General features: G+C 32.9%; 1 protein-coding gene across 4 annotated transcripts; it reads left to right on the top strand.

Moving 5' to 3' along the window:
• The first annotated feature begins 1,845 nt into the window (after positions 1 to 1,845).
• LOC143251041 (eukaryotic translation initiation factor 5A-1-like) lies at positions 1,846 to 25,357 on the top strand. 4 transcript variants are annotated; one of them, XM_076502358.1, is made up of 5 exons: positions 1,846 to 2,002; positions 3,224 to 3,408; positions 15,133 to 15,237; positions 15,976 to 16,113; positions 20,682 to 25,357. In XM_076502358.1, the coding sequence occupies exons 2-5, from the start codon at positions 3,244 to 3,246 to the stop codon at positions 20,742 to 20,744; spliced, it is 471 nt and encodes a 156-aa protein (XP_076358473.1). In that variant the 5' UTR covers positions 1,846 to 2,002; positions 3,224 to 3,243; the 3' UTR covers positions 20,745 to 25,357. The 4 variants fall into 4 exon arrangements, with proteins under 4 accessions (XP_076358473.1, XP_076358492.1, XP_076358500.1 ...); XM_076502377.1 differs by lacking the exon at positions 1,846 to 2,002 and adding an exon at positions 2,009 to 2,282; XM_076502385.1 differs by lacking the exon at positions 1,846 to 2,002 and adding an exon at positions 2,020 to 2,288.

Here is a 25,357-nt window from a genome sequence, read left to right as displayed (position 1 = left end):
ACAACGACTAATCTAGCCTACAAATAAACTTACTTGTACAATTTTACAGCTAATCAAATAACTGAATATACGCGATAATTAATCAATACTGATCTGAATAGTTTGCTTTGACTGACACTCTATTAACTGGTAAAACTGACTCAATAGTCTCTAATTCTCATATATATAAGGTAACCTTGTTTTTGGATACTTCGCAAAGTCTATGGGCTGTTCTTTGTGCTAGTAATTGCTATTCCAAACATTCAAACCTCATTGAAAAAGCCACCCATTGGCACAGCGATATGTCTGCGGACTTACAACGACGGAACACATTTACTTTGGCTCGGCATGGCCAAGTGTGTTAAGGCGTGCGACTCGTAATCTGAGGGTCGCGGGTTCGCATCCCCGTTGCGCCAAACATGCTCGCCCTTTCAGCCGTGGGGGCGTTATAATGTTACGGTCAATCCCACTATTCGTTGGTAAAAGAGTAGCCCAAAAGTTGGCGGTGGGTGGTGATGACTAGCTGCTTTTCCTCTAGTCTTACACTACTAAATTAGGGACGGCTAGCACAGATAGCCCTCGAGTAGCTTTGTGCGAAATTCAAAAACAAAACAATACAACGACAGAAACAGAGTTTTGTTACCCGTGGTGGGAAGTGCACAAATAGTCCATTTTACAACTTAGTGTTTAATTTCAAACAAACAAAGACAATAATTAAAAAAACTTTGAAAAATGTGAACATTTTCCAAAAAAGAGTTTTTTCTAAGAAGTACTGCACTGGGAAAGTGTTCAAATTGTGTTGATATAAAATTGTAATGTTTTAGTGCTATATTTACAAAGTAAGCCAACAGATGACAATCCATTGTAATTATTATTTTGGCCACTTACAAGTGTACACGATAAATCCATTATAGTAGGATAAAAACAATATGTTTGGCTTGTTTTGAATTTCGCGCAAAGCTACACGAGGGCTATCTGCGCTAGCCGTCCATAATTTAGCAGTGTAAAACTAGAGGGAAGGCAGCTAGTCACCACCACCCACCACCAACTCTTGGACTACTCTTTTACCAACGAATAGTGGGATTGACCGTTCCTTTATAACGTCTCCACGGCTGAAATGGCAGGTATGTTTGGTGTAACGGGGATTCCAACCCGCGACCCTCGAATTACAAGTCAAGTTCCTTAATTACTTCATCATGCTGGGCCAAAAACAACGGGAAAACAGGAAGACACGTTCAATAATCTTCAAACGTTTCGAAATTCAGTAATTGTATCATTAGTGGTTTGTAATCATATACATACAAGAGTGATATAGTATAGCAGTTAAACATAAAATTACATACTTGAAAAGTGTCTAGGAAAACATAATATACGAGTATATATATATATATATATACATGTGTCTGAACTACTGTGTATACCAAATGTATAAATATAAGTTTTATGAAGATGATAATAAATCGCTGATAACGAGTTTAGTTTGATCCAAAACATCTGAATATTAGTAAATATATTTCATGCTTTACATTATTTTTTATACGAACTATACATGGTAAACATATTTTTGTACAATACACATTTTCGTGAGGAGAACTAAAATTCACGATTAATGTTTATAACTTTCCTTGCGGATGTCTATAAGTATTTGTATCTTTCATTGTTATAACTTATAATCAATAACTAAGTGAAAATAATTCTGATCATTTACTCTTAGTAACTTCAAATTACGTTACATTTTGATTTTATAAGAATGGGTGTTTCTTTTCTATTTTAGGTATACAATATAATGTATGTAACTTTGAACATTCGCGTTGGTACTGAAAAAAGTAACATAAGTGAAACCTCTCTCTCAGGAGATACTTGCTATATCGTAGCGCCATCTGGGTTTGTTTTAAAAGTTTAGAGAGCATACCGCATTATCTTGATTATTACCTTCCAAGCAATGTAGAAAAATTTAGTGTCGAGAAGGCGAGTACAACGACTTTCTTTATCGTGAGATTATAAGCATCTGCAGGAGTTGCATGTAAGTTAAATGAGTTGTGAAGTAATATCGTTATGTCATTTTTCGTTCAATCATTAGCTTGTATTAAAGCTGCGTTAGTAGCATGTATTATCTTTATGCTTGCAATACAATGGTAGAACGAGTAACCTACGGTATTGGCAATAGTTAAAAGTGGTATTTATGATTCAAGAGTAAAAAAAAAGAAAGTTTGTCATTATATGTTAAGCCTAATTTTCTTGTCATCGTGGTACTGGGTCGCCATATTGGGAGAAACAAAGCGCGGATATCGGCTCTATGATACGTACGAGTAGGAGTGACAGTCGTTTCTTTTTCATATAATATACTCTCATTCTCTTCAGTTATTTTTAAGTAACCTAATGTAAAGTGAGCATTTTTTGTGAAATATTTTAAAGCTAAATACGAAGGTTTACCGCATTGCCAGTTAGTGACTAAATCAAATGATTTCCTGATTGGCATTGCTATTATTATTAGTGCCTACTACTGGTAGTTGTACTACACTTAAAGTACATTTTAGTATTTGGTTTTACTTTACACTGTATGTATTAGAAATACCAGGTGTAAACTGATAGCAGTACTACACTAGTATTAGTAGACAATTATAATCTGTGCTGCAATTACAAGTTGTAGATCTATTTTAAGATGGTAAGGTTAGGCAGTGTTTTGGTAGTATATATTTACTAGTAGTAAAATTAAATGATCAAAGCTACATGCAAGTGTGATGGTAGTTGCTTACTTATGAGTCATAAAACAAAATAGCTGCATAACCAGCAAGCTTGTTTTCTTAAGCATATTTCAGTTTTTATTGCTATCATTGTAGCAGAAATATGAAGTTGATAATGTCTAATTTAATTTTACTTTAACATTTAATTAGACAAAGAATATTTCACGTTATTATGTTTTTCTATGTCTCTCTTAATTACTGGTAAAATGGAGAGAAATAATTTATAATTTTAAGTGTAAGTTTATCCTGTTATGAAATCATGGTTATTTAACATGTTTTTATTAATTTGTTGATAACCCATATAAAATCCTGGAAGTAGTGATTAACTTATGATGTAAGTAGGCTTTGAACTTGACAATATTCCAAATTTGTGTCACATTGTTTGACAAATAAACAAGTATTGGATTAAATTGTGAATCAGATGTGTGGGTCTTATAGTCTTAATGTCTGACTGGTTAAAAAGTAATTTTTTGGTAACCTATTTCCGTCTCTCATTTTAGAATTACAATAAAAGAGGAAAATGGAAGATGATCCTATTTATAATAAGGCAAGTGCTGGTGCTTCCCAAACGTACCCTGTTCAGTGCTCCTCTCTGCGTAAAAATGGATATGTGATGTTGAAGAACCGCCCTTGTAAAATTATGGAAATGAGCACTTCAAAAACGGGAAAGCATGGTCATGCTAAGGTAATTTGATGCTTTTGTTTTTTCTGTATGTGTATATATTTACCTCGTGTAATAACTAAATCTGTATTTTGGTTTGTTGATTGTTATTTAACTAGAATTTTTATATGGAAACAAATTACAAAGAAACTAAATTGCACAGCACATTAGTGTTAAATATTTCAAGTTGTCAAATTAAGTGAGTTTTATTTTGATTGTGGTAGCTTATTTAACTAGTAATGAGTTAGAAGTTTAGTATTTTTTATTATAGTAATGTAACAAGGTCCAGAGAGCCTGATGCAGGAACAGGTTAAAGATCCAGCTACTGATTCTCAAAATTAAAATTTTTATTGCCTTCTAGAATCATGGGTAATCAGACCATCCTTTTTTTTTTTTTCCTCGTAAATATGGTTTGTGGGTGTGAGGATGATATTCACACATCTATCCAAATCACCACACTTGGTTTTGTGTACAATATTTATTTCCTATCTGTTTAGTTGGCAAGTAGTTTGGTTGTTTTAGATATATTAACTTCCATGTTTACTTCTTTCTGAAAGAACTAATCATTCTTGCTTTGATGTATTGCAAAGGAAGTTATATTTCAGTTTTTTAATATAGCAGTGAATACAGTAGCAAGAGTTATAAACAGCAAGCATGCAATACAAGTATCAGGAAAACTGATAAAGGAGCATTTGTTTCAATTATCATGTGTGTTATTTCTTTTACTGTTCAGTTTATTTTTCTGTTTTGGACTTCAATTATATAATGACAGTGAGTAAATTGAGCTGCACAATCTAGAGACATTTCCGAGTTCATTTTGAAGCCCAAATTAGTCCAGCTGCATAGAAGTTTTCTACTGGAGATTAGGAAGTAGAAGCCTACTCAGCTTCACTCAGGCTTTAGAATTAATGGTAAAGCTATAGTACTATTATTTGCAGTGGACAACCTTTGCTGTGTAATACCTGTTACAACCAAGGGGTCACATTAGCAGGAACAGGTTGGCTACCTGAATCAAGAATAAAAGACAAAACTTTGGAAAGGAAAATTAAAAATAAACTAACTGAAAAGATAGATGTTAAATTATGCATATGAGAAAAAAATCTGAGTATTTTAAAATGTATATAAATATTTCCATTTCTTAAGTTTAACTGTCTCATTGAACTGTATGTTTGATTAACACTATGTAACAAAATATTTACTTTTTCGTGTTCTTGGGCAGAAAGTGTTATTTCCCAATTGCTTATGCCTAAAGTAAATAGAAAAGACTTATTTTTCTCTTCAAACTTTGCTTTTATGACCTAGGAGCATATAACAATGGGAGACTATATTTGGGGGCTGATATGTAAAAGTGACTTAACGGCCGCAACTCTTGAAAAACTACTCCCTTTTAAACGTTTTTGTTCATTTTTGTGTAACTTTAGTATAAATAAATATAAATCTTGATTCATATGTAAATGAAAATATGCAAATTTGTACATAGAAAATAGGTTAATTTCTAAATTTCATTATCCAGATCACAAAAGGGAATAATGACCATTTTCTGTACTTTTACAACATAAGCAACTAAGAAGTAATACATACTATCTAGGAACAAAATTTGTGTTACATAGTGTAATATTTGGAGTTAATTTAATAGAGAAAATGGAAAATATAAACATTTACTTAAAAAAAAAAATATTTATTTAGGAGGTTTTAAAGATCTTGCAAATGAAAGTTAAACTATAAGATAATAAATAGCATTTTAATACTTGAAATGAAAATCACATTGCTTGTGAACCATTCTGATTCTGGGTGCATATTACTACATTTAATTATTATTGTTTTATTATAAATAATGGGAAAAAATGAGATTAAATTATTCTAAAAATCACATAAACTTAGGATTGTACCAGAGATATATAAAATTATTTCTTCAGCTGGTTTCATTTTTGTAAAGAACTTTTCACAGGGGTTGCATACCTAGTTACATTGTCATAATCATATGGTTAAAGTGGTTTCTGATAAAAATTAAATGGTACATGTTTCTGAGGTGTATCTCTCATATATAGTACTCATAAGAGTAAGATTCATCAGTCTCTCAAGAATGGCATTTATGTTACAGAGACTGCCACTAAGAAAGTTTTGAATGAAAGCTGTTATAAGTTTGTTGTCATCTTTCAATTTGAATTGAGAGAGACCAGGTGTGTAGTCTGTTTTACCAAGTGCTTTCTGACACGTGTGATCATTTTTCTATTTACAGTTAGGGAAAGTCTCTGTTTGTTGTCAAATTTGTTCATCCAAAGCCCATACAGTGTCTTGGGGTTCCATCTTTCTTTCCAAGAGCTATTTAAGGATACCAAGCATCCATTAAAAATTGATTTATTCTATTTTTTTTGACATACCCTGAATTTCAGTGCTGGTAACATCCTGGATACTCTGAAAGCATTCAATACAGTTAGTGGTAGGATAGAAAATGCAAAACAAAAACTGATACTTTGTTGAACACAGATGGTCATCTAGGCTATAAAAACATCAGCAAACTGCATGAGGAAGTCACTTCAGTTTCTCTTATCTCCATTTAAGTTTAACCATCGAGGTGGATTCTTGTATGTTGTGAGGATACCTCACAGGAAATTTTCATTACTTTCAGTTTACCTCCTCTGGGATCTGAACATCCACCCATGTTTGCCATGCGTGGCAACCCGAGAAAGTGGTGGTTGAGGTTCAACCCTAACACACCATTTTGGCCTTGAATTCCTGTAGATGTGTGGCCTTGCCTCCCCAGAGTCAATTAGCTGGTCCACATAGGCTAGGGTCAACTGAGTACCAGTTTTGGACATTTTTGGTGAGTGTCGTAGACATTGTATCTGATTATGGTATTCAAGTATAGTGCTCACAAAATCCTGGTGTTGCTGCAGTGGCCTTGTTTGGCATTGCAGTGCATCCTCTTGTAGGGCTCCATGGTGGGTGGGGTCAGTGGGCACTGTAATGTATTGCCTTTATTATGGATACCCCCATTCATGAAAAAATAATAAAAAATGAAAACATTGAAAAAAAAAACATAATCTCGGATGACTGTTATACATTTACTTTCACTGTCGGATTCTGTACCTTGATTTCTAATTATGCATTCCTTATTCCAAGAAATCCTTGAGGGCAGATATCTCCCCTTTTTTTTTTTTTTATTTGGAAGGGATTAGAGGGATCCCCTAATAAGAACTTAAAAAAATAGTGAAAAATAGACCATTTGTAAATGATTGCATCTGGAAGATTTTGAACAGCAATCTTCAACCTCAACATCTGTATCTCATTTTCTAATATTGCACTCTTTATCAGACAAATCTTTAGGGTAAATGTCTAAATATCTCCCTTTTTTAATCAGAAGGGACTTGAGGGCTCTCCTAAATCAGTCAAAAAGCTTCAATCTGGTGACATTGGTGGAAACATCCACCCCAAAACACAATGAGCTCCTGTTTACATTTGAAGGCCATTGGGGATATACCCATTGAGGTTCCTCCCCATGCTACTTTGAATTCGTCACAAGGAATTTGAATAACATTCCTAAGTTGGAGATCCTCACTGATTTTTCCACCCAAGGAGTTTTTGTAGTGAAGTGCATCTCTACTCACAAAGATGAAATTATGATGCTGGCCAGTGTCCTTATTTTGATGTTTGCATCACCATGCTCTCCTGCTACTGTCAAGGCAGGTTATCTTAATTGCAAGATACAGCCATACATTCTGAACCTTCTCAGATATTTCCAATGTCAGAGGTTTGGTCACTCCAAGACATGTTGTGGTTCTTTGATGTGTGCTTGTCACAGTGGCAAGGATCACGATGCCTATGTGTGTGAAATACCCTCATTACATTAATTGTAGTGGCTCTCACCCATCTTACTTTTATTCTTGCCCCAGGTGGTTGGAAGAAAAAGAGGTACAGAATTTGAAAACGATTCACATTTCTTACCCCAAGGCTCAAAAGTTGCTGTCCACCAGTCCATCTCAGATGTATGCTGCTGTACTTTGTTCCACTGCTACAATAGGAATTCAGACAGATCTCTCTGTGCCTCTGAAAGAATCTTCTCAAACCACATGAAAAGTCTTTTGACCTCTATGGTTAAGAAAGTTGATGAATTGATGCAACACCCATCTCTGTTTCTACCATTCATTCCAGCAGACTCCCAGATCAACTTCCTTTTGTTCTGGGTACGGGCATTTCCTTGGGTCCATCTTAGCAAAAGTCTCTAGCACTTCTGCTTCATCGTCCACCTTTTTAGCCATCAAGACTCTGGTAAAGTGATCACCTCTTTCCTTTCAGGCTGATCATTATTATGACTATAATTGCCCCTTTACACTGGTGGAACTCAAGCTGGATTTTCACAGCCTGGTAGTATGTTTATTGGACCTGATGATGTACACTACGAGATGCTGCACCATCTACCTCCTGCTTCTCTTGCTATTCTTCTGTTTGTTTTTAATTGGATCTGGTAGGAGAATATTTTTCCTGATGCATGGTGCTAAGATATTGTCCTTCCTTTCTCTAAGCCTGAGAAGGATTTCAAGATTCCTTTGAACTACCGTCCAATTGCTTTGAAGAACTGCCTCTGTAAGACCTTAGAGAGGATGGTTAATGCTTGTCTTGTTTGATTCCTCAAATCAAACAACCTCCTCTCACCAACCCAGTATGGATTCAAACAATGAAAGTTCCACTATGGACCATCTGATTTGATTTGAAATATTGATCAGAGAAGTATTTCTCAAGCAAATCTCAAGGTCAAAGAATACTGACACAAGAAGGCTTATGATACTACATAGAGGAATGGCATTTTGCAAGACCTCTACTTCTGTGGGCTGTGTGACCATTTGCCTATTCTTATTAAATTTTTAATAGGAAGGCAATTCCAAGCTCTTGTGGTTTTGACACTTTCACATTATTTCCTACAGGAACTTGAGTCCCTCAGGGCTGTGTCTTGAGTGTCACAATTTTCAGTATAAAATTAATGTCATCACTGGACAACTCCGTCTTAATGTTGCAAACAGGCTCCATGTCAATGACTTCGCATCTCGTGTAACTTGTCAAACATGAGTTTTGAGTGGCAGCTACAGACTGCCCTCAATCGTTTACTGAAGTAGATCACAGCAAAGTGTTAACTTCTCTCTCTCAAATTTTTTGCATGCACTTTTGCCACCAACAGGGTATTCACCCAAATCCTGAACTCTGTCGTTGAATTTGTGCTTCCCGTGGTCCCCGAGGCAAATGTCTTAGGGCTTGTCTTTGACTGTAAACCGACCTTTATACCACACTTCAAGCAGCTACGAGTCAAATGTACAAGAGCACTGAACATCCTCCGTGTTCTCTCTTCCACCATTTGAGGGAGCAGATTGCTGTTCTGTGCTAAAAATATATCATTCTCTTATTTAATCCAAACTGGACTATGGGTCTCTGGTCTATGTGCTGTGCCAGGATATTGTCCTTGAAGATGCTGGACCCTGTTCTTTATCAGGGCTTCAGCTCTGCACTTCCCCAGTCCAGGGTTTGTACACTGAGTCTCATGAACTTCCTCTATACCTCAGCCATTTGCAACTGCCTTTACTGTATGCTTCAAAACTTTATTCCTTCCCACAGCATTCTACCTGGGATTATGTTTTGTTTCTTCAATGGGCAGTGCTTTTTCAGAACAGACAATCTGTCATTGTTCCTTTTGGCCTTGTTATCCAGGCACAGTTGGATGAATTGAGTTTGTCCTTGGATAACACTGCTGTATTCACTGGTCAGCCTATCACACTATGGTTCATTATCAACCCCAAATGTGGCCTTTCTTTAAGTCATCTGAGAAAAACAGATACTCCTGATTGCAAGTACTGTCTTTTATTTGCTGAACATTTTTTGAACCATCCTTCTATTCCCATTTATGCTGATGGTTCAAAATCAGGTGAGTCTGTGGGCCCTGCCATGGTTTGTTGTGGTTCAGTGATGGTGCACAGAATCTCTTCTACAGTTTGTGTTCACTGCCAAACTATAAGCCATTTCTCTTGTCCTAGATCACATGGAAGCTAAGCAATACTTGAATTGTATTATTTGTACTGACTCGCTTAGTTCTCTACTGGCCCTGGAATTGCTTCACATTAGTTCTCACCCTGGTTTCACCAATATTCAAAACTGACTGGACTATTTTTCTTTAACATCTACTTCTATTCAGTTCTGGATACCAGGCCATGTTGGTAATTGCAGGAACAAGCTTGCTGACACTGCAGCTAAGTGCATTTTCTCTGATGCTATCACTGCTGTACCTGTTCCATACATGGACTATGGTCCTATATTCAAGGTTTGGCTCTGTGCCAGTTGGCAGTCAACTCGAGAGTGAGCAATGTGAAAACAAGCTTTTCCAGATAAAATCCTCTTCTGGTCTTTGGCAATCTTGTTTCCATAAGGATCAGAAAGAAGTTGTCCTAACTAGACTATGCATTGGTCATAGTTTTTAACTCATTTTCTCATATCTGGGACTGATGCACCAATGTGTGGTCTGTGTGACACTCAGCTCATAATAATCTACATTTTACTGTCATGCTGTTGTTATGACTCAAAGACAGCACCATTTTTGATGTTTTGTCCCAAGGTTTACCTCTGACATTGGACAGTATCATTGGCAATGGTGACACTGTCCACGTTAGAAACATTTAGGTTTTTTAATTTCCATTGGCCTTTTTAATGCTATTTAAGTTTTTGATTTAAAAATTACTTTTTCTTTTAACATGATTTGTTTTTACAAATTTTAATAAGTTTACTTTTAATATTTTTACCAGTTGTTTGGCACAGATAGCCTAGTTGCTTTGCAGTATAAAACATTAAGCAACCAACTTGATACAGTGGAATTGTCAGGTTTTCCATTCGAATATAGATGACATTAAGGATTTGATTGATTCTTACCATCCTGTGTGTGTTTCCTAATAAGAAACTTTTCTGAAACTTGCTGATGCAGTCACCCTTCAGCAGTTTTATTTGTATAGAAATGACATGTTGTATGATGGATGAGTGCATGAAGGGGTAACACTATTAGTTGATCAGCATGTGCCCACCTTGTCTTTGCCACTCGATAAACCCTTGAAGGCTGCAGCCGTCCATTTTTCCTTGGGTCCTACCATCACTATTTGTTCTCTCTACCCGGCTCCTGAAGAGACCTATAATCAGTCAGACCTTGATGCTCTCATTCAGCAGTTATCTCCCTCTTTAATCCTAGAGAATTTTAATGGACATAATCTCCTCTGTGGTGGTGCTGATATTGCTAGTAGGGGTTGTTCTATACAACATTTGCTCTTGGATTACAATCTCTTTTCAGTACTGATTTCATATGCTTATTTTCATGCATATAGTCGGTCTTTGTCTGCTCCCCTTTACTTTTCTCTTACTTTTTTAAAGGGTTAACAGTAACCCATGGAACAGTAATCATTTTCCTGTCATTTTAAGAGAGACTAGCTGTGATTGATGCCAAGTGTCCTTCTTTCACTGCTCTTTCAGAACTTGATCCTGCCATCATCTGTAAGCCATTGATAGACAACTTCATGGCAGCAGTGGCTGACTGTATTGTCTAGGCAGCTGCTCAGTGTATTCCTAAAACCTCAATGTTTTCCACAGTATCCTCATCCATTGTGAAATCCTGTCTGCCATGTGGCACTAAAGGCTCATAAATGAGCCTGGGATACCTTTCGTGGGTATCCCACACTTTTAAACTACATTGCGTTTCAGCAGGCTCCTGCACCTGCTTAGCAGGTCAGATGTCAAAGCCAGAACATAGCTTGTATTTATTGGCTGAAGTAGTGACTTTTGGGTGCTCAAATAACAACTAGGAACTGAATTTCACATTTTTTGTATTATCATGATATATGGTACAAAGCCTGTATGTGTCTGAACTACCCACCAATCTTTGAGTTTGTGCTGATAGTTATGCAATCTGGAGCTACTGTTTTTAACTACTGAGAGATCATAAATAATCCTACATCTATTGATCTGATAAACCACAATTGAAAAGGCTCTGTTTTTTAGGTGATAATGTTTTCATGTTGGTAGCTTCTGATGCATAGGTGTTGCTTCCATGGAAAATAGACCTGAGAAGCATTGTTATCTCATAGGAAACCATTGTGGCTGTATCAAAACACCTTGCTGTTGCAGTGGGGTTCTTTGGCAATGCTTTAGTTGAGCTTTATGTGCTGTCACTGACCCTACAAAGAGTTTTGTAGGCAACATTTGTTCCTCTGTTCAAAGATTTTGTTTGAATTGACCTCTTTGAACTTTCTTCCTAAAAGAAGAGTGTGATATGGTGAAGAACATTTCCTTTAAATTTGCATGGAGCTGCTTAGTGGCTTCTCTGTGAACTGACTAATAAATGTAATGTTAATTGAGTATTGTTGTTTTATTCAAAGTACACACCTTACTGAGAATATCAAAATGGCTTTGGAGCTTAATTTGTGGTACTCCAATGGATAAGCATGAAATATGACAATGTTAGGAGGGTCAAAGATTTGCTTGTAAGAAAGTAAAATGCACTTGAACGGCAAAGAAAAGTGTAATCAAAAGTGAAAAATAAGTTATTGACAATGAACAGCAGAGGTGTATAGGTAACAAAGTAACTTTACATACAATTTTGCTTTCTTGAGACAAATGTATTTTAATATATAAACAACAATACAATTTACATTAACAGTTTTTGTTTGTTTTTTTTGCTGGCCTCACACTGCTTAAAAGCTTTTTGCCAACAAAGATATTTAATGTTCTTGGAGAAACACTTGCATCCAAAGTTAATTCATTGAAATTCGTAATGTATGAAATCTGTAAATGTTCCTGGTCAAATTCTGTTGTAATTTTCTTATTAATAACTGTTAATCACAGTTATAGCTCCTGAGGCTTATAATATACTGATTGTAGCTGACCAACAATATCCTCTTCTCTCTTGGTGTTTTGTGATGGCTTACCTTTACGTATTCATCAGGCAAAATTCTTAACTTCAGCGATGTTCAAAGATTCATTTGTCTTTGTAAAATGTATTATTGATTCTATAAATTTAGATACTGAGACTTCCACAATACAGAGCCAACAATATATTACATGCATCAAACTAACTGAAACAAACACAAATGTTAAAACAAATGTTAGAGTACAGAACATTAACTTTTTCAAGTATCTACTCTTTAAAAATAAGTTGACTTCAAATACTTTAACTTAAGTAATTACTTGTACTTTAACTACCTTTCATTTTATATATTTTGTTACTCTTCTCAAAACTCATTTGCAGTAGGCAGTCAAAACATAGGGTGTGCAGGGGAACTCTGAAGTCACAGCAAAACTTTGGGAAGAAGAACCTAGAGGCACATCTGTTATTTTCTGTTAATGGTATAGATGTTTTCAAGACTTTATCCAGCTGACCTAATATAGCCAAATGTTTGAACATCTACTCTCTGCCTCTGCTGCCTGCAAGCATCTCTTCAGTTGAATAAGAAATTTTGATCACAAATTTGAATGATTGTTTTTCATTTTTTTTAATTCCTTGTATAATTTATTCTGAAATAAGATTTGTACAATATTCATTATTGGCATTGCTGTTATAACTTCATGCACAATTGCCTGAAATTTCAAGTATAGTTGTGAATACCATATTAATCAATTTTAAATAACAACTGTGTTCTAGTTAACTAAAAGAATGACAAATCTTGCATCTCTTCTATTCACTAATAGTTTATGCAGTTTGGTAATTTCATTCCATAGAGAGTTTTGTTCTCAGACCTTACAACTCACAACATACATGTAGGGTTCAAGAGAACTGCAGATGAATATACTTTTTACATTTGTTACTTCATTATTCATTGGTATTTTTTTCTTTTTACTTTCAAGTAAATTTCAGGATGAATACTTGTACTTGAGTAACATTCTAGTACTTTTACACCTGTGGTTATTAGTGAGCTTTGTTAGAATTAAGCAGTGTGACTGCTAAGACTAATGACTGAACAAGTTTTAGAAGGACTGTGTTTAACATACAAAGAAATGGAGAACTCAGAAATGAAACTTTCTCTGCTGTTGTTATCCTTTTCATTATTGAAAGCTATGATCAGATACATGTGTGAGAAATTAGATATATATTTGAGTTTTTTAATGGGTTTTATTTCAAGTTTCCTCATAGAGATTGAACTGGTTTTGTTTAAATCTAAATTAGTGCAACTTTCTTCATGCTGATGTTTTCTAATTACAACATCAATGACAAACTTTCATCTGTTTCTATATTTAATGCAGGTTTCAACAAAGATTTTCAGATGTAGGACCCAGCTCTGAAACTCAAGAGCCAGGTTTGCTTAATCTAACTTAAATACTGTTTGTACTGGAAATGTGGGTTGCTCTAGTACCTTGATTATCCACCATTTTTCTTTTCCCAAGATTTTCTTAAAATAATTATGCTATTACAATTCTAGACAATAATTTACATGTTTTGGAGAAATTGTTTTTCAGAAATTAATTTTGCATAATATTCAACATTTTCACATGTTGGGTCTGGTGTGTGTTCAAATCATAAGTTTCCTGGTTTAGGTGTACTCTTGCCTTTTTCTCTTTTTATCTGTTAAAACAGAAATACAAAGTATTTGCAGCTTGGTTAACTTTATTTGACTAGTTAAGAATATAGTATACTAATACATATGATTTCACTCAACTTCAGTTGTCTGCTGTTTTAGGCTGCATGGTGGGTTTCCTTTAACCACAGGTGCATGCATGTTCAGACTGTTGGTATATTGCCAAGTTATACATTGTCATGTTCCCTAAATATAATAGGTATCCTCAGTCTGTTTTAACAAAGACATTTTCATAATAAATCTCAAGCTTAGAATTGTGCTAATTTTTTTTGTTTTCCAGGGACGTTAATAGGATGTGAATGCACAGTGTATCTATAGGAGAAAAAGTGTGGGGATTTGGGAACTTTTTATGCCTAATGTTAGCAATTAAATTCAACTAAAACAGGAATGTGCAGCCAAAAGAGGATTATAGGAGAAAAAATGGAATTGGACATGTATAACTTGCAAAATTCAAAGAAATCACATGTATGACTCACACTTGGTTTTTATGGTTATTGTGATTGTGATGGCTATTATAATTTTTTATGAAAATGTTATTAAATGGCAGTAAAAAGATCATAATTTAAAGCAAAAAACTTAAACATATTGACAATTTTTATTTAGACTAAACAACAGGCTATATAGTGAGATACACTGGCACCTCAGTTATCCACAGTTGTTTTGTTTTTTCTAGACCAGTGTCGATGATCAAAGTATGGATTATTTACTCTCATAGTAATGAGTGTGTGCTAAAGATTACAGTAACAACAGCCACTTTAGTATTGCCTGAAATAATTGCCTTTTGTTTTGTCTGTGTTTTTAAACATGCATTGATTGTTTGAACTGAGAGAAAGAATAAAAAACAGAGTTCAAAATTAGTAACATGTATAACTGGCAACACTTCATTCTGGGAAAACATGTGCTGAATCTCCTATTAAATCCCTAGAAACAGTTTAATTTAGGACTTGAAGAATGCAAAAATAGTGATACTTTTAAAAGTCCAGAATTGTTTTAGATTGAATTTTTATTTAACATAACCTTCCAGATGAATAAAATAGGAGAAAATACTAGGAGCCACAATGAAATTTTTAGTCTCTCTGGCAACCAGGATTTGTCAAGACATGATTTAATGCAATAAAGTGAATATATCAGTATTTATAGAATTTATTCTTGTTCTCAGGTACATCTTGTGGGTCTAGACATCTTCACCAATAAAAAATATGAGGATTTGTGTCCTTCAACTCATAACATTGATGTCCCTAATGTTAATCGCAGTGATTTCCAGGTATGTATTGAAAGGAGTACTGAAAACTGTGGTTAAGTATTTCATGTATATTTCTTTATGAGAACAATTACTGTTAGAGATATTTTGATGGATTATTTTTTAAAGGAAATAGAATTTTATTCAATGAAACATTTATTTTTGTACCTTTTTTTTAGTTTGTTTTTTAAAGAAGACTAGGCCCAGCATGGCCAGGTGGGTTAAGGCACTCGACTTGTAATCTGAGGGTCGCGGGTTCAAATCCTGTCACACCAAATATGCTCACCCTTTTAGCTGTGGGGGCATTATAATGTGACAGTCAATCCTGCTATTCATTAATAAAAGAGTAGCCCAAGAGTTGGCAGTGGGTGATGATGACTAGCTGTTTTCCCTCTAGTCTTACACTGCTAAATTAGGGACAGCTAGCGCAGATAGTCGTCGTGTAGCTGTGCATGAAATTCAAAAGAAACTAAACTAAAAATAAGAGTTTGGCTGTTAAATATTTTGATAAAAATTAGGTTTTTCTATACATCTGCTATTTTGTGTTTTATTGAAGTAGTTATCAAGAATTAAGAAGTGTTGGTTTCTGGGTTATAAAATCAGTAAACTAGAGAACCTTATAGATGACGTATTAAATTGAGTTTCACCCAGAATGGGCATTTACCTTGGCTGATTGTATCATAAGCAAAAATTATTTGTTTTCAGAATCTGACATATCCAAACATTATTATTAAAATTTTAAACTATTAATTTAACAAACAGCTTATAGACATCAGTGATGATGGTTATGTTTCCTTGATGGATGACAAAGGAGACACTCGAGATGACCTAAAATTACCTGAAGGTGAACTGGGACAGAAAATAAGAGAGGATTATGGTAGAGATGATGCAACTGTTATTGTGAGTAACTTTTTTTTTTTAAGGGTGATTTAATATTTTCTTTTGTAATGACCTTAATTAAAGCAATTGCTTCACAGTGGTTTGTCACCAAATTCTTAGCCCCCTCCTACTAAAGCATATTCACTCTCCCTTGTTAGCCACAGAATAGAAATATGGTAAGTTCTGTAAAAATGTATGGAAATACCTGATCCTGACACATTTTATCACTTGTTTAACAAATAACACTATATTTGTGACTGCCCCACTCTTCAGGTGTTTCAGTGAAAAGGAAGTCGTTTCTGACAGTTTTCATTTGAATTTTTTTTTCAACATACAGAACATAGTAGAAAATGTAGATAAGTATCTTACAAGTATTGTAAACACCCCAGAGTTATTACATAAACAAAAAGAAATCATTAGTGCTGTTTGAAAATTTAATCTTTATAAATGCTTTCATTAGTTGTTTTAAAATCAAAAAGGTATAATGGTAGAGAATGTTTGAAATAATTACCTGTGGTTTGTATGGGTCTTAAAATTCTGTTTTTTAAGTATCATGAAAATTTTTAAACTTTTAATACTCCCTCTATAATAGAAAAAATAAAGAATCTTCTGGTATGGGAAAGAGTTATGCTGAAGTCTTTCTGGTGTGAGTTGCTTTTCTAACTTTTCCTGTATTTTGATTGGTCATTGTGCTACTGTATTGGATATATGAAAGAGCAGTGTATTATTTAAATTATTTGTACCAGATCTACATCAAACACCAATTAAAAATATACCAAGGTATGAATAAGCTAGACTAGGAACTTTTAGTCCCAAGACTATGTTCCTGAAAAATGTGAAAAACATTTTTTATATAATATTCTGCTGCCAGTGTAAGTGTTATTTGTGAATAATATATGTATTATGAAACTTAAATTATTAAAATATTTTTGGAGTTACCAACTAAATATAATTGAAGAGTTCATAAATATAATGTTGTAGGCCTAGGTACATTTCAGTTGATGCACTAAATTCAGTAGCCTATTTTTGATTATATGTGTTTGGATATTAAAGAAACATGCAGAAGTTGAACTAATATATGTATAGGCAGACAAATAATATGCAGGAATTAAAGGTAATAAACAAAAATTTAAAGCAGCTGTTTCTCCTTTAGCCTTTACAAATTTATTGTTGATGTATCACAGTCATTTTTAACCCTCATTTTACATTACCTATAGTCATTGCAACCATTGGGTCTGCATACTGATCATGGAAGTAAATGTTTGTATTTGTTGATGCTTGGTGAAAAGATGAGTAAATTACATATTTATATATCCTTAGAAGAAAAAAAAATGTACTATTTTCAAAAAAGATCTGTAATCCTTACAACAGTATGTTTTGGCTGAAATTTCCTTATAGATGTCTGACAACTTGCTGTTTGTGCAGATTTTTCCCACATAATCTTGAATAGATTTATAAATCTCCATTTATAGGTCTGTTGGTTAATTTCAGAATTTCTTTTAAGTTGCAGATTAGTTTCTCAATTCAAGGTTTTTTGTTTTTTATATAAAATATGTATTTTGTAATGACTAATTTGACTATGTGGCAACAGACTAGGTGGATTTCACTCAGCTCGTAACCACCAAATTATCCATTTTTGTTAAAACACAAAACAGTAAGTAAAGAAATATAGAAAACAATGATCTCTACTACTTATTGTTAGTCTGTACTTGCTTGCTTTAAACTGCTAATCTTTGTCGAATGTAGCAGTTTCTAGTGACAGTTACCTTACAAAGACTGAGATAACTATGTAGGGGAAACTGAGCTTTCAATTACTTATACACACACAATGGAGTGAAGTGGGTATACTTAATGAAGTATATATAGAAATGGAAGAGGGGACAGGGTTACTTTGATAAATTTACTAAATACATTACATATCTCAGCAAATAGAGAAAGTAGGAGGTATTTGTTATATTTTAACTTCTTTAATTTGAATTTGTTTTATAAAAAAACTATAGACTTTGTATTGTAGGCATCGTAAAATGTAATCTGACCAAACATACCATGTGACACACACACACACACACACAGATCAGTATGTATGAATTTTGTGTTGATATTTACTTTTAAATTAAGAAATTATTTAAGGTATAATATTAAACTTTGAATTATTATCTACAGTTTGTTAGTAAAGTAATTGACATAAAACTGTAGTTCAATAACATTTTGAATATGTTTATAAACATGACATGTCCATGGGAAAACCTGTAGTAGTATGGATAAGAGTAAAGTAACTACTTACTTGTCTCGTACATATTTGAAAATTACTTTACAATTTGAGATTCTATTGACGATTGTAAACATTTAAGTTTTAATCACTTTTACATATGTTAGTGTGTACATAAGTCTTTTAAAAATACACATCAGTTTCTCAGTTTGCTCTTATCTGTTTTGCTCTGTTGAAGTTTAATGAAATGTATATATATGTCAGAATAGGGGGCATGTATGATATAACCATATGTGTAAGAGAGGGTGGGTGTAGATAGTACTATGCATTGTGAAGAAAAAATATAATTGGGGAATATATCATTTACCCCTCAGAGTCCCATCTCAGGCAGCAGTGTTTTGCATGAATATTTTCATTTGTTTATAAACACTTTGAGTATCAGTACCATCATTGAGTTTTAATACTTGTCCCAAGTACCAGGTTTAGAAAACAGTGTTAGATCTGTCCCTTATTAGTTAAGTTGATTAAGTTGTCATTTTTGATCAGACCATTTGGCTCAAAATATCTTGTACGAGAGGTTAAGTGGGGTATTATGTGTTGTGGAATAGATTTTAACCAGTATCGGTTTAACGTCATAGTTATTAAGACATGCTGTTCTTGTTGCCAAACATCATACATAAGTAGTCTGTGCACGTTATGTAACTATTGTAATTACATTTAATTAAATATGCAATACTGCTTTTACATCTTCCAAATTTATTGCATTCAAATACAAAATACCGTTAATTTTTTATATGCAAAACAATTTTCTCTGTAGTTATAAAAATTCAATACTTCCAACATGTTTATGGTGATTGGCAAAGAGGAAGTGGTTTTGTAATTTAATCTGGCTTTTTGTTGTTGTTAAAATGTATTAGTTATTTACAATATTTTTGTGGATGTTACTTGCATCATTATAAAGTCCTTGTAAACCTTTGGATTTTTTGTTTTTAAATACATCAATAACCATTAAGAAATTGTAAATAATTAAGATCGTGGAAACTGTTCTTGTTAGTTTTTTTACTCAACCTACATCATAAGGGTTAACAAGTTCCACAGTTTTGTATGGTCAGCAGTATTCGAGTCATATGCTTTTCTACTGGTACTTAATTTTTTTAGAGAACTATGCAACGTTGCCAGTTTTAAAAATGGAAAGTCATATGTATTGAACAATTTAATATACTAGTACAGAATAATAAATATTTCTTTTTGTAATCACAATTTATCTACTTCCCCTGATTTTTAAGTGGCTTTACTGTGATGTTTCTAAGACATTAAACTTAGTCGAAGAACAATATATATGTAAAAATGGTTGGTTTGCATTGAGAAACATGTAGAGGAGCAAAATATTTTCTCAACCCAAACCAGCCATTTTTACATATATATATATATATATATATATATTTTTTTTTTTCTCAACAAGTGGGTTTTCTCGTCATCACTGATTAGTTGGAGAACAGTTTCTTTTCTCTTCTGTGCAACTTTCCATTAGTTCATTAACATTTTAAACCAATGGTTTCCAAGTGTACACTTAACAGAACAAAGGCAGAAGTCCACTGGGCTGTTTGCATGTGGTCATAGACAAATTTACTGTGTTCCTATTTTTGGGCAATTTTTCCGATAAATACAGCTGTTTATTTTGAGATGTGGCTGGAAGTTTGAGTCTTCATTAACTTCAAATCATTGCTCGTTATTTTTTTCTAGATGTTCTCGGCATCATCACTATGGCTTATTTTCTGTAATTGTTGGATCCACTTTGTAGTTCAAGACATTGGTCCTGGTTTTAACATATGTGGTGGTTTTGAAGTAGTTTATTTTTAATACCTTATGTTTTGTACACTACTGTGTTTTGTTTTTATGTCTAGGGAGACTGTTGAAGATTCCTTTCTCTAAAATGTTTATTTGGCTCTGAAATATTTAACAGTTTTGCTGTATTTTCATTTCAAAGTGTCCTTTTACATTTTCAACCAGTGATTAGGTGTGAAAGCATTTTACAAAGCCAGTCATAATTCTCATTGCTTATTTTTCCTGTTTTGTTTATAGAATTGCCATTATAAGATTACATTAACCTAATACAGATTTGAATTGTGAACTACTTTTAAACAATTTATTCACATATTGTTATTTTTAATTTACTATTTGAAGATTAAGATGTGTATCATGTTGATGGGAAACTGACATTGCACATCTTGTAAGTGGTTAGCTTATAGTCATTCCACAATAAAATTATGGGAGAGTTTTTTTTATAACTTCAAGGTACATATTTTGTTTCTGTTCACCAGCTTGCAGAAGGTGCTTTTAACATTATTAAGAAGTTAATATTTCATCATTTCCCAACCAGGTGACAGTGCTCTCTGCTGTTGGTGAAGAGGCCATCATTGCTAGCAAGAATGCCACCAACTGAATTGTATAATGATAAAGACAGAAGGAGAGATGGAGCTATTATGCTATGAAGTACTATTGGATTTCTACATGTAACAAGTTTAACTTGACTACATGGGTTTTGGTTTGAACATTACCATGCAAAATAATGAGAAACTACATTTTGGGGGTTTAGATAGCTCTCTAAGTTGCTTTTTTGTAATTTACATATCTTGAGAAGTTTTTTGATGATCTGAGAAAATGAGATGAGTATTATTTTGGCTGTAATCCCAGAAAGATATAGAGGCAAAAGATATGTTGTGTGCTGCTTGTTTTCTTTGGTTGTCAATGATCAGAACTTTGTTCTGTTAGACATTCTTAAAGATGTTAATGAGTTGATAAATTATAAGTTTCTCTAAAGACTCAAAGCTTTTTTTTTTTAAATAACTTCCAGCCTCATTCATTGCTTTTATGTAGGTTATTCTACAGTTTCTTCCCAGTTATATGCAACAAATATGAAGTCCAAGATACTAGCAGTTTACACACAGTAAACATGAAAAGAAATAAAAACCAAGTTTAGGTTTTTAAGGTATTAATTTGATTATATGCATTTTTGGGTTTTTATATTTCATTCTCTAATTAAGGCCTAGTATAACTTAAGTAGAAATTAAGTTATTACCAGTAATTTTACTTGTGGCAGTGTAGTCTTAAATTTAGACTCTTAAAATATAAACTACATGTTTTTGTTTATTTTCAGTGTCTAGTATTTATTACAAAAGAACATTTGTAGTGGAAAATAAGGTTTAGTAGATTATCCCTTTCACAAAATTTCAGTTTTAAGTTTATGTCACTGTTTTTACATGTGACTTTAACATAGAGCTGATTCACCAAGACATTTACATCAAATATCCTCTAAAACTTGTAACTGTTTTAAGGAACTTTTTCTTGAAAACTCTGACAATAAACAATATCTACATAGTAAAATGTGCTTTCAGATCCAATACCTTATCCTTCTTGAGGTGATTACCCCAGAAGTGTTTCCTCAGATGAAATTTAAATATCAAGAATAATATGGCAGTAACATGTACAGACTGTGCTATTGTTATGTTACTGCCATTTAGCCTTGTTCTGAGGATACTTTTCAAGTCGCTTGATGACCGTTTCAGCATTGGATCTAAAAGCTTTCTTCAGTAAATGGATTTGAATATGTAGATATCCTGTTAATTGTCAAAATAATATTTATACATATGTTATGAGTGTTGAAGAATATTTATACCTTTTTACCTATCAAGCATAGTAACACAACATTCCTTATGACATTTGTTGTAAACATAGTATATTTGTTAGCAACTTTTAAGGACATTGTAAACCTGACTGTTGACTGCAAAACTTGTAGGATAAAGTATGTGGAAATGCTACTTATGTGGTAATCATATAATAAAATGGTATTGCTATGTTTCTGAGTTTCTTAAATTGTTATGAACTATAAGGCATCTGTAGAAACTAGTGTAGAATAGAGAAAATTCCAATGTCTTTTATTTTAATTTAGTTTTTTTTATAAATTTCTATGGGATGCAGAAAGTTCCAAAGTATTTTGAGAGAAAACATGCTGATAATAGGAAATGACTTTGATCTATGTCAGTTGAAAGTTGCCATTAAAAACACATGGATAAGAAATGAGCAAAAGGTTTATTTTTGCTTGTGTAAAGTGACCTTAAAGTTGTAAGGTATGATCCACCCATTCCACCTTTGAAGTTGTTTCTGTCACCAGTTTGCTTTTAGATATGAACAAGGTTTTACAGTAAAATACTTGTATCATGCATAGCCAGTCTAATTTTTGAATCAGAAGAAGTAATGGAAGTAGCAAACAAAAGATAGGTCAATTGTCTAAAACAATTATCTTACAAAGTGTAATGGTCTTAATAATAAAGCTGTACACACAAATCAGTAGTTCTATGAGATTTTCAGTCAATATATTTTGACCAAAACATAAAGGCAGTGCACATCATTGGATATGGGCATATAACACCATAGTATTGAATAGTTCTTGCTTTAACTGACCATATTAATAGTATTTGAAGGATTAACCTAAGGGATCTTGATAGTTTTTCAACCAAATGGGTAGCTCTGTTATATTTAAAATCAAAATTATCTAGGATATTAATGTCTAGGGAATGCGAGAAGTAATTCATGTTACTATTTTTTTAGCTATCAGTTGTCTTTAAAGTCTAATATTGAATAAAACTTAAAAATTGACATACTCTTAAGTTTTATCTGGTTGCTAGGTGATTATTGAAAGCATCAAAATTAAAGTGAATATAGTGATTTGGTACTTTAGGTAGTGTGGGACAAATATAAAATAACCTATTGCAATGCCTTGTAAGTTTTTGAACAAGCTGTATGGTTTTTAGCCTTTGTGAAATTATTTTAATGTTTCTACATAGTATAGAGAAATTATCTATGGGTGGTTATTTTGTAAACTTTTTTTTAATGATGGTTATGTCTTAAGTCTAATTTGATTGTGACATTTAATAGCTAAACATTTGAAATAAGTATTCTACATAAATGTCTCTAAGTTTAATTAATGGTGCTGTTTTAACCAAAAGGTTTTTCAAAGACAGAATTTAATTAAAGTTTGACTTGCATTTTTTACAACATTTGATGGGTATATTTCACAGTCTGGTTCATGAGATTACAAGTATTTCTTGAATGTGTTTAATTTGTTTTACAAATCTGTCTTAACAACTGCAGTTATTAGTTTAACTTATAACACCACATGTACTTAATTTAAAGAATTGTTAACTTGTAGTTCAAACTTGTATTTGCCTGCTTGTAGTAATTATATTATCAGGTGCTAGATATTAAATGATGCTTAGTGGGTTTTCAACTGTACAGGTATTATGATTAAGTAATTTCAGAAGTAACTACTAAACACATAGCCTGATTATTTCCCTTATGTCCCCCAGTGGGACAGCATGAGGTTTATGTACTTAAAACAGCAAGATCTGTGTTCAGTTTCCTGTGATGAACAGAGTGCATGCAGCCCAATGTGTAGATTTCTGAAAGAAGAATCATTGTTGAGTAGATGTTAATTACTATCAGGAGTGGTTATTATTCACTTTTTTAAAAATTATAGAAGGTTCAAAAATCTTTAGAACCAGTTAACTTTTTGAAGAAGGTGCAATTTATCCAGATTTCAATTTCAAAGTTTGTTGAAAATCATAACTTGAATCATAAAATTGTTTTACTTCAATTCTTGTATGTGCATGAAGATATAAAATAGTGGGAGTTATTAACTGTAATTATTTTTGAAATGTGCCATTAAAAAGAAACTTAATTTGAAAATTGTATTTCCCATTCCTGCACTTAATCCTATTTCTAAGTTGTTTCTAGCAACTACACTGCTAACTGGTTATCTGTGAATTTGAGAAGCTGCTATTCATAAAATTGAATTGTCAAGCTGCATTATTTCAAAAAAAGGATTTTGTCTGTGTGTGCAGTTTTACTGGTGTAACATATTTTTCTAAATATTTAATAGCATCTTTTGTGTGCGTGCATGGTGTGAAAGATAACTGTAAAGGTCTGAAATGTGATTGGTGAAAAAACACTGAAAACATGATTAATCAAACTTAAAAGGTTATAAAAGTATACCTCTTAAACACACCTTAAAATATTCGTTTCAAATGTCTTTTAGTACAAATACCCTTAATTAAAGGTTGTAGTCATTTATGTTTTAATCATAAATATAAATTTTAAGGAAACAAAGTCAAATGTTTGGTCAGACCTTGTTTTTTAAATTTAGCATCCTCTTGTAAAATGATACTACAGGAATCATGGCTGTTGAGATATGCATGAATATAATTGAACATTACTATTAACACTGCAGGATTATATGAGAAACATATTAAGACCAGTATCTGAGGAATCATTAATAATATCTATAAATATTGTAAGGTAACTTGTTTTTAATTCCAGTTTAGTGTCAACTCTCTTGCATTAGGGTTGATTTAAACATCCTATTATCAAGATATTAGGCACATATGTATGGTTAAATTGTCTTGTGGATGATTTTCTTAAGTTTTTAAGCTGTGTATTTGTTCTGTGTGAAGTGATGAGTTAGTTATAAGGCACTGGGCCAAAAAGTACTAATTTTGATGAACAAAGTTTAAATCCAGAAAGTATGTTTTTGGCATGATCTCAAGTATGAGTAAATCTTGTCCAGGTCTACCTTGGCTTAAATGGGTAAAAATTAATGTATAAAATTCAGTTTAATCTACACATTGAATTTTGTAGTTCATACATATTGATTTAAAATGAGTTGAACAAAGTAATATCTTCACATGTGCTGCAATAGTTTAATCTTAATTCTAATATCATTAATAGTGATTAGAATATATATGCTCATGTAGATGTTTGTTAGGAGTATAATAAATTGTCTAGAATAGATGAAAATGGCATGTTAAGAGTTTTGAAAAACAACTTATCAGTTGTACCTAATAAATCACATATATTCCAAAATAGTAAGTTTACCTATGCCATTAAAAAAAATGTAATTGAAATTCATTTTGAGGATGGGAGAAATATTACCTATTCTTATACAAAGTTGTATTGACGAATTTGTTTTACGTATTCGAAACCAATAAATATTACTCTAGG

This window comes from Tachypleus tridentatus, chromosome 1, assembly GCF_004210375.1.
Source record: "Tachypleus tridentatus isolate NWPU-2018 chromosome 1, ASM421037v1, whole genome shotgun sequence".
In the NCBI taxonomy this organism is placed as follows: domain Eukaryota; kingdom Metazoa; phylum Arthropoda; class Merostomata; order Xiphosura; family Limulidae; genus Tachypleus; species Tachypleus tridentatus.
Note: the sequence above shows the minus strand (reverse complement) of the source record. Positions and strands in the feature narration are given on the sequence as shown.

Excerpts from the sequence above, each read along its gene's own strand:
- LOC143251041 (XM_076502358.1), top strand. The coding sequence starts at position 3,244 with ATGGAAGATGATCCTATTTATAATAAGGCAAGTGCTGGTGCTTCCCAA. Across the intron at positions 15,238-15,975 it reads TTAATCGCAGTGATTTCCAG|CTTATAGACATCAGTGATGA; the intron begins GTATGTATTGAA and ends TTTAACAAACAG. Across the intron at positions 16,114-20,681 it reads GAGATGATGCAACTGTTATT|GTGACAGTGCTCTCTGCTGT; the intron begins GTGAGTAACTTT and ends TTTCCCAACCAG.